The 17,577-nt window shown below is 37.8% G+C and overlaps 1 protein-coding gene across 1 annotated transcript in view; it reads right to left on the bottom strand.

Moving 5' to 3' along the window:
* Positions 1–17,577, bottom strand: part of LOC118701877 (lipoxygenase homology domain-containing protein 1) — a 131,887-nt gene that overhangs the window by 92,360 nt on the left and 21,950 nt on the right. Inside the window, exons 10-11 of the mRNA XM_036406828.2 lie at positions 16,208–16,371; positions 6,769–6,994 (exon numbers count right to left, since the gene is read on the bottom strand). Of these exons, the coding sequence (XP_036262721.1) occupies positions 6,769–6,994; positions 16,208–16,371 (390 nt within the window). The remainder of the gene's footprint in view (positions 1–6,768; positions 6,995–16,207; positions 16,372–17,577) is intronic.

The raw sequence follows: 17,577 nt of genomic DNA, 5'->3' as shown, positions 1-17,577 counted from the left end.
ATATCTAAAAAGTACTGTAGAGTCATATGAGCAGTCAAGTGTACTAGTACCAAATTTCTTGTTGCTCAGCCTATAAAAATGCTATCTCTTGAGATAATATCATGAGGCTTCAGGGGTTTTTTAAATCCCACCTCCAGCTTCTGGCATCTGTTGATAACATAAGGAGTGAACTACCTTGGACAAAAGAGAAGGAGAAAGGAAGTTTTCCTGGTTGTGAAGAAGAGGTAACCTAAGGGCATACTAAAGGCAGTAGAACGAGTTGGAGAGCCCTTTTTTCCAGATGTCCCATTCTGGGCACCTGAATCAGGGTTTCCAATACAGAAAATTGATATATACCTGAGTCTTCACCAATTACAAGAGACTGTTTGATCCCAGTTTGTGGGCACAGTATATAATTACCAATTCCTTTGGAAGAAGTAATGTACAGAACTCAATGACTTATGGCACTTGCCTTTGGAAAATATAAACAGTAAACAAATACCTCCAGTTGCTTCGCACTAAAGACTAAGTTAATATGTTGATACATTTTGGGAGAAGAAAAGAAACCTAATAGAATTAAAGAAGAATTTATGGTTGAGAATCTGAAAATGAAAGTTTTCATAGCAGAAACACTGGTCTCTTGGTACAAACTGCTGTCCTATTGTCAGCTTTTTTGAAAATAATTCCACTAAAAGTACAGTAATTATTTGAGAATTATATCTTCAATTCATTTGCTCTGGCTCAGAGCAAATGAATTGAAGATCCACAGCTGTCTGTGCCTAATGACACTGGTTTTCTTATCATGCTGCTGAATCCCCTGGCTGGCTCTACTTCCTTCTTTCTGGTGTGCAGCATGGACTGGTTTTAGAGCAAAGAACTAGGTCCTTTTTGGATGAAACTACACCAGATAATACATTCCAGGAACACATTGACAACAATCTTGACACAAACTGGCAGTCAGTTTGGGGGAACAGACTAGAACAAGCCTGAAGTAACTTCCCTCTAGACTCCCATAAAGAGCACATAGGACACTTAATTAAGTGGGATTTTAGCACTGACTGCTTCACTGAGCAAATTCACTCCCACCAGGCTGCCAGTGTAAACAGACAAACTGGCCAAAGAGCACAAAACCTGGAGAGATGTTAAATGACACACAACATTAAAATTGTCCAACTGTTTCTATTCAGTCCTCTCTTTATGCTGGCATACCAAGGTCCCAGAACAGTATTGCACAGTATTGCTCCAGGGTTTCCCTTTTTTCCATATGACATGCCCACTTGAATGAAATGGTCATTTTAGCTCAATCTGTCAAGCAGCAAGGTTGAATCTCTGGTTTTGTCACCACCTGGCTTTCATAAAGGGTGTTTGGCATTTTGCCATGACAGAAGGGTAAAGATACAAGTTAGTGCAGCATTGAAGCTAAAAGAGAGCAAATTCTTAATGGCTGATACTGGTTAAGAGGGACTCTATTCCTCAGAAGTGGTGCATATATTATTTTAAAGGGCACAAATACAAAAACAATATCAGTTTAGGACATTTCAGTTAGAATTATAGTTCTCACTCTAATCTCCACTAACTGCTGTCTAATCTCCACTAGTAATATTTGGAGCAATAGTCTAAATATATATATATATATATTCTTCATGACATGCAAGAAAATTATCAGCTTTGAAAAACACTTGCTAATGAATTTTACAATAAAGAAACCTGACTATTTACTTATGTAGTTGGTGCCTCCTGAGTGATAAAACAGGGATAAATATTTTGTAGAGATAACACTTGTGTTATTACTATTTGCTTTGGTCATCTTTTGCACTATTTCAGTCAGTGGCCACCTTCTGACCTTTCTGTATTTGCCTGCACACTTCTCCAAGTGGAAAAGAATACTAAATCTTTGGAGCTGGAATTTTTCCTGCCTCAGTCTCAGTATTTGTCTTTTATCTCATTTCATTACAGTTATACCTTTGAATATGTGAACAAGAACAGGACACATTTACCCATTTATATCCTCATTTGACATTTATGTTCACATAACCATAGCAGTAAGAAAATTCAATACCTCTTGCATCAAGTTCCCCTTTGGAACAAAAGTTCAGTCATATCTAAAGACAACCCGTGTGAGGATCTGTGATAAAGGTCTGCACATGTACAGACAAATACAGGCAGGGGACAGTCCAGGTAACATCTTGCTCAGGCCCATCACAGCCCATCTCCACAACCACAGGTGCACAAGGGCAGGTGGGAACCCATAGAGACTTAGGGGAAAGAAACACTCTGCCGACCCCTGCAGCAGGGCTGTCCCAGGCATCTCAGTCTGGGAGAAAAAAACCCACCATGATGATACAACTGGGAGTATCTCTCACACTTAAGAGGTTTGATGCCCCAAGGGTGTCAGATGCAATATAGGGCAGAAGAGAAGAAGATTTTGTGATTGCAGAAGACTTATAAGACATTTAGAAGAGGAATTAAAGGCAGGGAAATAGATGGATGTAGGTGACCTGGGGAGGAAGTAGTGTTAGAAAATAGATCACATCTGTTCTCTGTGTGTGTGCACGTCTGGGTAGGGAGTCCAAGTACCAGTACCCGGACTTGGAATCCTGGATGGCAGCAACTGGAGAGACTGAAGGGAATAAAACTGTCAGTGAGTGGAGTGGGATCAGGGGTCAGAGCCCATGTCTCTGAGTGCAAGACTGCTGTGGTGGTGTTCGCAAGACTGTGGTGGTGTTCACAGGGAAGAGATGAGAATCTTGACTCCATGTTTCAGAAGGCTGATTTATTATTTTATGATATATATAATATTGAAAGAAAATTATATATTAAAACTATACTAAAAGAATAGAAGAAAGGATTTCATCAGAACACTTGAAAGGAATAGAAAGGAAATGGAATGATAATAAAATCTTGTGACTGACCAGAGAGTCTGAGACAGCTGGACTGTGATTGGCCATTAATTAAAAACAACTACATGAGACCAATCAAAGATGCACCTGGTGCATTCCACAGCCGCAGATAATTATTGTTTACATTTAATTTCTGAGGCTTCTCAGCATCTCAGGAGAAAAAATCCTAGGAAAAAGGTTTTTCATAAAATATGTCCGTGACACAAGACCACATGAGCAGCTGAGTGTTGGAGGGACCACGTGAGTCCTGCTCAGCTGCCAGAGACACCCTGAGGTGTAGGTATCTGTAGGGATGAAACCTGCTGGTCTGGGCATGAGGGAAATGGCCTGTACCAGAGACTGGAGCAGGGCTGCAGCCTCAGGGGCTCATATGTCCATTTTCCAGCAACTGGAGAGACTGGGATCCAGGAGCAACTGAGGATTAGATAGAGTGTGTGAGCCCAGCTGTTGGACCTACCTTGCATAGAAAAATCACAGAAGAAAACCTAAAAACCCCAAAACACAAAGCAGGTTGGAGGAAAACTCCAGGAATCACACAGTACAACAGCATGCTAAATTCAGGGACAACTTCAAAGACCGATCAGGTGTTTTCTAGATCCCAGGGCTGGAAAAGCAAAAGAGAAGATGTAAAAGGAAGAGAAAAAGAAGCCATGGACCCAGAAACTTTGGCAATGTGGAAAAAATAAGAAAAGAGAAGACAAAGCCAGACCTGCATTGGAGGGACAAGAAATCTGAGTTGAGAAAGTAAGTTGAGACTGGTGTGATGGAGAGATTGACAAAGAACTGAAATCAATACTTGGAGTAGGAAACCAGCTTAATGTCAGTTTTTTAAAGTGGCTGAGGAACAGTGAGAAAAACTAAGAAAGGCTGCCAAGGTGAGAAATCTGAATGGAAAAGAAGCAAGTTCAGAGAGGAAGGTAAAGAAAAGCTAACAGATTCAGGAAATATATTCAGATTTTAAGAAAAGATGATAGCAAAAAAAGAAAGCCAAGGAGTCAAAAAATTGTTCCAAGGCTTTGGGTCCATATTGGTTGCATGGAAAGCTTCAGCTGGGGAAAGGGAGAAAAAGAAGGAAAAATTACCATTTCTTCTGAGAGAGAAGCTGAGCAATGAGGAAAGTGTTTAAGAACAGCAATTACAAGACCAATGCCTTCTGTGCTTAGTTTACATTTGTTTGCTTTGTTTAAAGTTTCTAGCACATGACTTTTATTCTTAAGCAAATCTGTTATCACTAGAAGATCACAGATTAAATTGAAAGTACAGAATACAAACTCCTAAATCATATCAAATCCTCATTAAGTAATTACCAGCATGTAGTTTCTTCTGCTGGAGAAAGTGACTTGATGTGGTTTGCTCAGTGCTTGCAAGCAATTAGCTTTTAAATGGGAAATGAAAATGGATAGTGTTTCATTTTCTTGTTCTTGAGAAAATAAATAGGAAATCCTTTGGAATCCTTGCTGAGTTTGTATTGATGTTCAATTTAAATGTTCCTAAAATCAATAACTAATTAGTAAAACTTAAATTTTCGAGAAATTTCCAAGTTCTTTTGGAAATATACCTTTTCTTACACACTTGAAACATATATTTTAATAATGTTCCTGCAAATACAAGGAAATATGCAGTAATACAATGATTAAAGACTATACAAATGTGCTGTTTTAAAGATATTTCTAGCATTTGATAGAAATGATTTGATTTTTCATATATAAATATATATAGAGAGTGAACTGACCAGAATATTAGTACCTTTCTATGAATATGTTTTTCAAACTGCGTAATGCAGATTTGAATTATTAATGCTGAATTGATTGTTTGTACAAATTAATTGGCTTCTGCACTGTTTTTCTATTACACCAGTAAATGACATGTGAGTGGCATATGGTACTGTGGTACATGTCAATGATCATAAAACTTGGTTCATCCTGATCAGTCCCACTTTTTGAAGTTAATAACTACTCTGAAGAAAAAAAAAAGCAAAAAAGAACAAAGCAGAAATGTGAGCTGGCTCATACACGTTTTTCAACATCTTTGTCCTCTGCAATAAAACATTCACATATCATATTCTTAATATTTTTTCAGAGAATTATATTCTTTTTACTTAGGGGTTTTCACTTCTGTGATATTTTCTTATGAAATTGATTGTCATTAAATGCATGATGATTTCTTTTATGTTGAATCCCAGACACATTGCAATATTCACTGCATCAACTTGAATCAAATTACTAAATGGTATCACCTATCTATGTAAGACCTATCACTGTCAGAAATTATTGGCCATCAGCTGCATTGTTGTCATTCTATTAATGTAAAGAGAATCTATTAAAAAAAAACACATGTAGTGATTATACTGAATCCATATTCTTCTGTAAAGGCCCAGGACTTTTAATAATAACTTTATATGATGGGCTGTTTCCCACTTCACTTAAATTGGCATCAAAGGGCATCAAAGCTGTCATAAACTTTGAAGTTCCAAAGTGTCACCCAGCAGCTAACAATTTCTATGGCTGTGGCTCAAGTCTGATTTGAGAAACACATGTGTGATGATTCAGATAATTGATTTCTTGTAAAGTATGTTTTCTGCTGTGAGAGTCTGTCCAAAATATCCTTCATTTTGCCTCACGATTGTCATGGAGAGAGACCACAGAAAAATTAAAAACTTAAAACATAAAAAAATTTAAAAATTAAAACCCCTGTTTGTTTCATCAGTGGGGTCAAAATCATGTGCCTGATTCCTAGCTCACTGTTTCCACAGGTGCTGTTTGCTATACACCACACTGAACTCAAAGGGGCACCCTGCCCTTTTTTGCACAATGGCCCTGGAATCCTCCCCACCTCCTGGCCTGGCTGGTTTGAGCTTTGGCGTGGTCCCTCCTCCAAGAGAAGACCCCTCTCGCCCGTCCTTAACCATTGTGACAGACAGACTGAGATGTAAGAAGCCTCTCCATCAAGGACTGAGACATGAAACCCCTGTGTGAAAAGGCCCTTCTCCTCCTTCCAAGACTGGGACTGAAACCACCAACCCGGGGTAGGTGTGTGGGGGAGGCAAGCTGACCAAAGCGAGATGTTTGCTGTCAGGTTGTGACCACTGGACCAAGAAACAATGGCTCTCACTTACTGCTGAGGACATGGACTACCTGTTACACCTATTCCTCATTGTATCTGTTCCCCCCCCCCCCCCCAATTTTCAATAGAATTATCATAATAAAAACCTCTGAGTTAGCTACAGATTTTGAGATCTCCCAACGTAACAGGTGGATCCTCGACTGGACTGGACCAAAGGACTTCATCTCTACGTTTGGTAGCTATATCCCCTCTTTCTCTCTCTCTTTTCTGTCTCTTTCTCTATATTTTTCTCTCCTTTAATCTCTCTATCGCATTTTGCTGTGGTCATTCAATAAATGTGCATTTGTTTTGATTATCACTGCAAACCCCTTTGTACCGTGTTGGTTTTTTGTACCCTGAGATCACTCCCACGAACCATCACGTCATCTGTTCACTAGGACGGATCGTGACATATACAGGACAAGAAAGGATGATCTCAAACTTGCTAAAAGGAGCTGGATATCACATGACATTACATACCTTGCTTTCCTACCTGAAGTCTTTCTCTAAAGAGCAGAATTTACCAGTGATGTATGAACACTCTGAGAAATCAAACATTTTATAGGGTAAGATGCCCTGGCCATCAGCTATTATTCTGATTTTGGGAAGGAAGGGAGTGGGGGTAAAGGATCACTTCCCTCTCTTGGAGCTAGGGAAGGGATTGCTTCATGGTTACACTGGCTTTTGGGCAGCAGGGCTTTTGTTGTCCTGGAGAAAACATGAAAAACTGACATATACTCACAGGATATGGTCAGTGAACACATGAGCTAAAATACTGAGCACGTACATGGCAAAAGCTCCTCTGCAGGGTTTCTTATTGCCACTTCTCTCCACGTATCACCTTCACCCTTGTCTTCAGAAAGCCAGCTCTCTATGGGGAGACAAATCTCTTCAGCAGACACAGGGACCACTCTTTCAAGTCTGACTCCCTCCAGGTACCAGCTGGGATCATTTCCAGAGTTGTCATGGCCAATGCGGATTTTATATAGCTGCCCAAGATTTCTGAGATTAATCTGTAAAAAAAAAAGTTAAAAAAATCCAGATTTTAATAACAAATTACACTGTTGTCTTTAGCCATCCTTCTTATACTGGGCATGCAAGCTAAATGTGCAGCTAACATAGCCAAGAGTAATGAGCTTTGTTAGAAAACGAAGCCTTAATATACAATGAATCCCAGAGACAAAGAGTAAAAACATGTGGAGTAGTCTGCAAGTGTAATTTTATTGACTTCAGTGCTGCATTATTTAAAGTGAGTAAAGGGCTCAGAGAATCCAGTCTGTTTCTAGACCTCTTCAAGGAATCCATTTTCTAGTGTCATAATGTAAATCTCTCTTGCTAGACAAATCCTTTAACAAGCAGAACTAAGTTCAGTCATTGCTACACCAAATCATACAAGTCCATACAGTTACCATCAGCAGAGCCCCATTATCTATTCCTACCACTTATCAGTCAGCTGCTTTTCTCATTGACTCCTGTTTTTTTGTGCTCTGGTGCCAGGGTTAACTGTTTCTGTAAGTGCTGATGCTACACTGCAGCAAATTTAAACAATAAAACATGACTATGTCTCATTGAATACTGCAGCCTTGAAATAAGAGCCACTGTGTTTTGAGTTGCAGAAGTATTTTGGGCAATTCTGATGGCAGGAATTGAAGCACAAAAGCAGGGTTAACCACTTTCAACCTTTTTTTTTAACTTTTTTTTTATCAATGTTGTGTTTGAAAGGTCATGGTAATTGGGAAAAAAATCACCAAGTAAAAAAGAACAAAAAAGAGCTGTTTCCTTTACTATTATAGTAATTTTGTACTATTTCACATCAAAACAAAAAGGAAAAAAAGGAAACAAACATCCCTGAGGCAAGCCTGGCATAACTAAGTCTCACAGGCTGAGGGTATGACATGTATGTTAGTAGTAAAAAGTCTGAATAGAGTCATACTTATGACCATTATAGTAGGTTTTGCTATATTAAAACAGTATGTTAAAGGAAGATGTGCCAGCTGAAGATACAATTATAGCATTAATGCAATAAAACCATGTATACCTCAAAGATATACTCTTAATAATCACAGTGAAATTACAACAGATAAAAAAAGTACTCTGACACTAGCCAAAAAATGTAGCCAGGACATGGGCTAAGTTGCCCTAATAAATGCCACCCAGCTGCAAAACAGAGACCTCTGCAGTGGGCAAGGGATGCTAAGGTTACCTTGAAAATAAGTATAAAATTATATTAGAACTCTCAATCTTTATTGCAAACTGAGTAGAGTATGGTATGGTATGGTAGTATGGTAGTAGAGGTGGTGCTCTCCTGAGACACAGGCACTGGCTGCTATTTGTGGTGCAGAAGTGTTAAAAGGAAATTTTGTAAATAAAACACTGGTGCCTTGCGATCTTATGTCCATAATTAAGTTCTGGCTTAATCCCTGTTGAAAGAGAAGCATCACAGCCCTCACAGATTATTGTTTGCAATAACCATTACCATGATTCTTGGTCAGGACCAGGAAACTATTAAAGAGCCCCTTTCACTTTCTGAAGCAGCTAATCAGTCATTTGGCTATGAGGCAAACTGAAACACTGATAAGCAAATCTTGCCTCTCTATTATATATATATATATATATGAGTTATAGTATGTATTATAGGAGTTGGCTCAAAAGTGAAGCTAAAACTTTTAAAATTATATTGATTTATCACATTATGCTAAAGTGGATTTTTTGTTGTTGTTGTTCCAGAAGGAGATCTAAGATGTGAATATGTTTCCAGGTGAATTCCCATGCAAAGACCATGAACACATCCTTCTGGTCCTTCTTCTCCTGCTGTGCTCCAGCAGATCCATTTCCTTCTTGTGCTGGAGGCCCTAGAGCTGGATGCAGCACTCCAGTTGGGGTCCCACAAGAGCAGAATAGAGGGACAGAATCACCTCCCTCACCCTGCCAGCTGCATAGTATATGATTTTTGGCAGACCACTGATACAACCAGAGAAAATATCACAAAAATAAGCACACGTAGGAGAGCTGACCAAGAAAGGTGGGGGGAAGGAAAGAAAAGAAAAAAAAGAAATTTGAAAAAGGAGAGGGAAATTATGTCCATTTATCACCATATCAGCATGCAGAGACTTCCTGCTACTGGATAAGCAAGAGAGCAATCCATCAAACCTAATCAAATAAAGTTTCAAGGTAGAGAACAGAAAGTTCTGTCCAGACCTTCAGGTTTCTCCAGGAGATGTATCTAGTTGCAACTAGTTCAATTAGATTTATTGAAGTCCTGTTCAGCATCTCTAAATATGTATGTCCTTGTGTCTTTCTATACTCCCTAGCGCTCCCTAACATTCACACTCTAAAAGCAGTTATGATATAACCAAAGTAAGAAAGTTATGACCACATGCTAAGGGGCAGTTTGCCCAAAGTTTCAAGTCAAATATATTTGCTTGCTTTTAGCTAAGGGGAGAAACAGCATCAAGCATTCTTGTCTAATTGACTTACAAAATAAGAGGTTTTTGTATGGTAAACTATGCTGGACTTAGAGGTAATGGCATATTTCTGAGTCTGAAAAGTCTCAAAAATAATTCAAAAGACAGAACACTGCCTATTTGATAACAGGCTTAGTAATATGCTCATAATTTTTGCATAATATTATTTTTCTGAATAATTGTTTACTAGTGACCTTGGGGGAGAAAAGTCATGCTTATTCTTAGGTAGAAATCAGGCAACGGTAGAGAGGAAATCAACTCTATATGATGTACATGTTCCGAAAGACATGTAGTACAATTAGAAATTTATTTTTTGTGCCAATTGCATATTTGGGCCTTGGAAGAATTCATCTTGATGTCTGCTCAGATATCACATTGGTTTCTCAGTGGTATTGACTCGCTAACATGTTATTTTTTGTCAATTGGAATGCCGTCAAATGTATGTCAGAATTTGCTCTTGCAGTGAAATGCAGAGGAAAATATTCTCATAACACAGCAGAGCTAACGATATTCTTTTGACAACATAAACAGCGTCTTGAGGTTGCTTCTTCCTTCCCTGTGTTGAATAAATTGCCTTGAACTTCTGCATGACTTGAACACAACCTGGCATTTAGAAATCTACTTTCACAGCCAGAATATTCTGTAAAAAGTTGTAGAACAAAGTTGACTTTTTTGCCCTTGCTAACAATGTGTTTACAAAAGCTGCAGTCTAGCTGCTCTATGATGTTCTAGCACTAAAGCTGCAAAAGTAACATTCCTTTTTATATGGAAAGAGCCATTCTGATAGGCTTGTAATAAATGTCCAAAGAGGAAAGGATGAGTTGAGGACTAAAGTGTCACTCTGAAAATCAGGCAGCTAAGTTCTATTCCTGGATTTGCTTTAGGCTTCCTGAGAAACTACAAAATTCACAAGCTCATTTTGCTCCACTTTCTCAAATATACAAGACAACATTTACATGTCTTTTACAGGGACATAGCAAATCTCTCTTCATAAATTTTGAGATACTCAGAAAAAGGCACAACTCTGAAATTCTATATTTTTTTCTATAATGTTCTGTTCATTTTGAGTTAGTTGCTACTGCTCTAAAATTCAATTGAGATGTCAAAAATTATGAATTGTAATGTTGTAATAGAGTTTGGACATGGAGGGCAATTCAAATTCCACTATGATGTGGCTTACATCAGCCACCTATAGAACATAAAACTTAAACTGCAGAGGTGACAAACAAGGGCATGGAAACACAGATTGAGGTAAAGGGATCTAGACACCACAAACATCAGGTATGGTGATCTTCTTAGGGATGGCCTGTTAGAGAAATCTTCTACAAATGCCAACCTCTTCCCAGAAAATGATTTTGCAAAACACCTGAGTCATCATCTACAGTTAACTTGTTGGTTGATTGTGGAACTCCTGAAGCATTAATCAGTTCATGTCCTGTAATAAATTCTAAAGGCAATGGGCCTCATATAGACATTGCTTATGTGACAGACTTCCAGTACCTAATAGGCTTAAAAATATCATTGTGACTACCATGATAGTGGTCATTCTATTGCCTTTGTAGCATTTTTCTTCACTGTTACAGGCAATAATATCAATGCATCATATTTCATGGGACAAGTACCAGTACAAATTATTGAAAAAACTGTCCACCACTTTCAAAAGGGCCATGTTTTCACACACAGCATCTTTGATTTAGTCATATTCTAAATTTTTGCGAGCAGTTAAACTAGACTGACCTGCTAAACAATACACCTATATACTTTGCTCATTGCTACTATTTATAGGACTAAATAATTTTCTTACCATAGGCAATGGGAACATTTTCATTAAATCATGTATTAGACAACTTGGCCTTACTTTTTGAAATTGAAGCTTAACAAAGCTCATATTTTACCATTTGTCTCTAAGCATAATTGAAATCCAGGTTTATCAGCAAGAAGTTCTACCTCAAGAGGATGCAAGGACTGAATTTTAATTCCATTTCTAAATGAGCTATGCAAATACACTTTTTGGTCCGTAGCCTACCTGTGGTATTTTGAATGGAGTCGGTATGACCTATCTTCATGTACTTAAGATGTTTCACTAAGTGAAAAGTGAAGTTCCTTGTCTGAACAAGAAAAGGTTCAGTGGAAAGATACTTAAATAAAAGGATGGAAAAATACCTGTGATTACTCCTTTTCTCTTTTATTTACTAGAATAAGCAAAATAATATCACTGCTTTCCTGTTGTGCAGAGAGTATCCTGCAATCTCTTTGAGATAAACTCAGGCTAGCATGAAAATCATTTGGATAAATCAACACTTCAGAGGCAGCTGCACCAAAATCCTAATGTCGAACACACCCACCAGAGAATGTGCTTGACAGACAGTTATTAATTTCACGTAAGGCCACTTCATTAACAGAATTTCAGAGAAGTCAAGTAGAGCAGTTGGATTCCCAAAAGAAAGAAAAATCATTGACTGCATCAGTCTAAATTCTACAGCATCGACATGCAATAGAGAAATCTTTGGAAGTAGATGATATTTTTTAATTGTGAACACGCAGCTAATAACTGTTGCCAAAAATGCAATAACTATTATACCAGTACAGTACAAAGGGTCCACCCATGCTGATTGCTTTTTCCAGATGTCTGAATTCAACCACTTTGTTAATTGTGCCCAGAAAACTTGGCACAGTTACACACTAACCCAAGAATTAGAATATGTTACAGGTGCTCACACAGAAATATAACACTGTTATGAAAAAGGGTGGATATGGACATGAAAGGAATAGGATTAAAGGCTACACAAAGATCAGCATTATTTCTTCCTACTTCATACATGCTTTGGTCACAAAAATAAATTGCTTAAACAAATACTGCTCATTGCACAGTGACTGTTAAAACACTTTCTTTTCCAGTGCACTCAAGCTCTGGAAGAACTTCACTTTTACTGTGGGGTTAATCAAATTATGCCAACAGCAAGTACAAATATTCATATATATATGTATATACACACACTTGGTACTGCAGTACATACTGCCTAATTACTGGACAAGTAACACCACATTCCCCACTCCCATTTCTTAAAGATGAGATGAGCAGTGTTTTTCTCCAAGATTTTTTGTAAGCTCTTTACAATCCTGTGTTGTTTCTTGGAACAAGCTAAATTTTGTTTAATGCACAGCCTGTAGCTGATGAAGATAATTTTACATACTTCTCCCTTTTATCTCAGTAAGGGATGAGGTTCATCTTGTTATCATATGCATTTCACAGACAGTGACAGTTTCATGTGGAGTAACAGCCATGGGTATGACGGTTTTGTGCTGCCTTAAGCAGATCTGACTAAAGCCTGGGCTTCTTTTAGTTTTATTCAACTGTTTCTGGACCTAAATGGTCGTTATGGAAAGCATGGACAGCTGTAAAATAGCAGGACACAAGCAATGTCCAGCTTTCAGGCGCTGTCAGTACTATGGTTAGGAGTGTGGATAGCTACATCAGTTCTTATGTTCTCTTTTGCAATCTTCCCACTCTGGAAGGATTCTAACTGAGCTCATTTCAGCCCCTTTTATTTGAACATCATGAGCAAAAGCATGAAAATGGATTTGTTTCAACCTATTTTTGCAACATTTAGTTTTCTTGTCACTGTTTCTCATTTTACTTTGGAGATCTCAGTTTTGACTGAAGAAAGAATGACTATGGATCCAGAGTACAGGAACGAAGGACTCACAGTGAAACACAACAGATTCTTAGAGTCTTTAGGGCTGATTCTAAAGAAAGGACTTTTAATTACTCATGTATAGGTTAGTTAAAATGACTGATAATTTTATTTAAACAGGAGGAAACCAAAATGAAAAATAACAGGTCAAGTTCTAAGTGCACATTCTTGAGATGCAGTACAGCATGAAGGTGCATCTGATGAACATAACTCTTAACAAAAAAAGTAAAGTGGAAGTGAAAGGAAAATGGCTGTCTTTAACACTTTAACAGTCTCATCATAGGAGCACTTTTATTAAGTTTTATGGTATTAAGTAGCTCTTCAAGTATTATATGAGCCCTGCTTTACATCTCTCTATATTACTCTCTGGTATTTGCCCTAGACCATAGAGTGTTTAAAGGATTGTTTATGTGGATGAACAAACTCCAAATCATGTAAATGGATGTGGCACCAGCTTTAAAAGTTAGAAAAATGAGCTCATGCAACAAAAATCACACCAGGGATGGATTTCAGTTTCCAATGCTCCTAAAATATCATGCATACTTCATGATCTGTACTTGCAAACATGGAACAGCTACCTTCCTTACAAAGACAGCCACCAACTCCAAAGTATAATCTAAGGTTAAACTGAAGATTTTGAAGATTTCTTAGGAAAAATTCCAGCACTTCTAGTAGTTTAATTCAGTGTTATTTTTTAAAAAAAATTGACAATGTGTTGAGATTCTTAAGACCAACACCATCCTAAAGAGATGGAAGAGATGATTATGAAGCAAATTCACAAAGCAAATCATGGAAAAAGTCTTGTTAGGGAAATGCTAGGTGCTGCCACTATGACTAAGGCAAGCAGTATTTTGAAAGCAGATCTACTGAACCAGTCAGTGTTTTTACTGACTTCATTATTACTAGAATGGCAGAACTTGTACCCGAAGGTGTGGAATTATTATTATGTATGGAAGTAATAAAAATTGAGAGATTGCAGCTGTTTTTTACAGAAGATAATATGCTTACAGTCTTATGCTTATTTCTCTTTGACACAGAAGGGAATATTTAGCATGACCAAACACTAAAAGAATATTTTTAAAAGAATTTCCTTATCAAACAGTGTGTACAGTCATAAGAGATAATTTGGCATGTTTCAAAGAATGATGATGCAGAATACTGGGCTCCAGAGAATATAATTTACAATACAATTAAAGCTCCAGTGTCTTGAGCAACCCAGCGTTCTGCCAAAATCAGTATTTTTGAAATACTGAGAAATACTCAGGGACTGTGATGACACCAGAGGAAGATGCAGGAAACAGATCAGAGCTGTGATGAAAGCTGTAACTTATGGTAGATTGATATTCCTCTACTGGAGAAGGAATGACTCTCAACAGAAAAATGATGCCCTAAAAACTATGCCTGAATAGTAACAGAAGCAGAAATCCACAGCTCAGAACTATTTTCTTTGAACACACAGGGACAATTCAGAGCAGAAAAGGAAATCCATCAGATTGAATTCTCTTTTTTTCCTGCTCCCATATTGTTTATCCTTGACATACCCATCTGGTAGGAAAAATTGCTAAGCCACAAGAGAAAATGCTGTGCAGAGTACATATGACTGTCTTGAGGAAACCTAGAACCCAGGACTCCAGTCAGAAACAAGAGCTGTCCCCATCACACAACTGTAAATTACCTTCAATGAATTTCATGTACTGCCATCATGTGGAAATCTCTGAGGGTAATAGCCTTGTTACATTATACCTGCACTACAATGGACTTTGGCCAGTTTTTAATTTCATTTACACAAACCTTAATCAGAGATAGCCAAGGTTAATGAAGTTGCACTTGCTTTATAAAGCAATAGAAGCAACACTAAAATTAAGTTCTAGAATGAAATCTCAGGAGGGTATAAAGGAGAACCAGCTGATTTACTCAAGTTTTATTAACTTTCTTTTTCCATTATTTTTAACTTTACTGAATATTCATTGCATACTTTTAGATATCCAACTTACTAAACAGTTAACTGTGCTTTCTATCAGACTACTATCCTTGTTTTTTTTATTAAGACAATCCTGTACAGTTTGGTCTCATTCTCTTTTTGTGGGCCATTTCTTTGTGATTTCTTATGGTTGTAAGTGTGCCTACAGGGATTTTGAAACTGTATGGTATTTTGATTGGTTTTGTGAGGCATGACAGTGTTTTATTTGTTTCCATTATATTATGCTGATCTCTTCCAGCACCCTTCATCAGTAAACACTTCCTTTTTAAAAAACTATGCTAGAAAGTTTCTGTCTGGCTGATTTTGGTATCAAAAGATACTTTCTGTCCCATCTGTCACTGATTCCTCATCATGTGTTTATTATGCATAAGTTATTTAAACCTAGGTGACATATCACAGATTTAACTACTGCAACAGGTACAGTCCTGACCAAGGAACTGCATGAAGTAGAGAAAATGGCACGAATTACAGGATCTGGTAGAAGTCCTGAGAAATGTCATGTTTCTGAAGCATGTCTCAGAGACTTTTTTGTCAGCAGAGAGAAATATCTCCATTTGCTTGGAGCAACAGGACAACACTAGTTTAAATCACATGAATAAACTTAGTCTATGTGATTTACCTCTAGTTTCTGGCCACCCTTCTTCCCCCTTTCCTTCTTACTTTCTCCAATGAAAAGTTCACACAAGACTGGGCTTCAGTGGAAGTCTGAGGAAGTTTGTGGAAGAATTTACAGTGGACCCTTCCAAAGATGGATATGCAACACAAACCACAACCAAGACTATCTTACTACATAAATGCAAAGAAAGTTCTTTTACTTCTTCAGATGAACATCTAGTGTAATCTAGCACATCAAGAAGATGCAAGTATGAAGTAGATTCTGAGAGACACGTCTGTCCCATGCAGCTGTGAACACATTTCCTGATTCAAAACTCAGAGCCATAAAAGTCAGCTGCTCCCTCAGAAATACTTAATCATCCTTACATGTTTCTTTGAGTCTTTTTTATTACCTCTATTATCTAGTTTTGAGAAAAGCTACTTTGCACTTGTTTTGAATTCTCCAGTGTTTATATAACAGCCATACTGTACCTTAAATGTATCTTCACTGTTGGGATTAAACAGCTGCTGTTTCCCGGATCCCAAAATAATAGGACCAGAAGCTTTGTTTTCTCCATAAGCATAAAGGAATACTGTTGCTGTTGTGCCAGCTGTTTCAAAATCCCCAGTGACTACTGTTATCTTCCAGTCTCCTTCTGTAAAGTAAAAAAAAATAATTAAATGCTTTTAAAAATGTTACTTATATGAAGCAGTTTACTTGAAAGATGTAAATGAAAGCAGTTTGGCCCAAGGACTGTGACTACTTGGCACCCAAAAGGTAATGATGTCAGGAGAGGGAACAGAGGACTGGCCAAATACTACATCATTCCAACTCATCTTAAGCGAGTTATGGACCAAGGATTGAGGAGGTTTGCACTTCACTAAAGCCAGAAATATGAACACAGAGCTAAGTGATATTTCTAGTGATAACCCTGAGGGTCAACACAGAAGCAGACCACCGTCCAGAATTTGGATTATGATAACAGTATAACCAAGAAATGCAACAGGAAAAATGTTGAAGTATCCCGATTAAGTGCAATTTCCTCTCATTTTAGGGTGATGTGATACATCAACAGAGTTCCATTTGCCTGGATGGGGGCATGATACTGAAATCAGCATAAAAAAATAAAAGGTTTTGTAGAAAAGTCTGAACTAGATTAGGACTCATTAGAAAATCATTTTATATAAAGCTCCCTGACACTAAAATGTCATCTCTGCTCCCATAAAATGTACATGTTATTTAAATATTCAAAAGCAGCTTAATATAATTCTTATTTTGAAAAAGAACAATTCATAATTGTAAAATGCATTTCTGCATCTGAAAAGATGGGATTGCACGCTTCTCCACCCCTCATTGATTGCAGCTTTTGTCTGTGTGAAACAAGTTCCACACAGCGACTTAAATTCATTCTGTTCAAGGCAAACAAGAAATGAAATACCAGCCCCCAGTCATCTTATAAATAAATGCCATAGCGTCCACTGCGCTTTTCTTAGTAGAAAGCTGTCTGGTAATGCCTGCATGATTTAAATCTGTTGTCTGACAGAGGTATTTATCTTGAGCCAGCCTCATTATCAGTCAGTAATTTGCCCCACAAAAATTGAACTGGAGCAGGAAGTTTGATTTCCTGTTTTCCAAGTCTTTAGAGGTCTGGCTGATGTCTGGTTTGGGAAGGTGACAGAATTTTAAACACACATAAATACACAGCTGGGAATTCAGAAAGCAGCAATAGCTCATTTGTCCTGTCCAATCAAACCTGGCCCACAGACAGAGGGAAGGAATTGTCCCCTGTACTCTGCTCTGATAGAGACCCCACCTGGAGTACTGCATCCAGCTCTGGGCTCCCCAACAAAATAAGGATGTG

Source organism: Molothrus ater, chromosome 1 (genome assembly GCF_012460135.2).
Source record: "Molothrus ater isolate BHLD 08-10-18 breed brown headed cowbird chromosome 1, BPBGC_Mater_1.1, whole genome shotgun sequence".
Lineage (NCBI taxonomy): Eukaryota > Metazoa > Chordata > Aves > Passeriformes > Icteridae > Molothrus > Molothrus ater.
The sequence above is the reverse complement of the archived record's forward strand: the minus strand, read 5'-3'. Positions and strand labels throughout refer to the sequence as shown.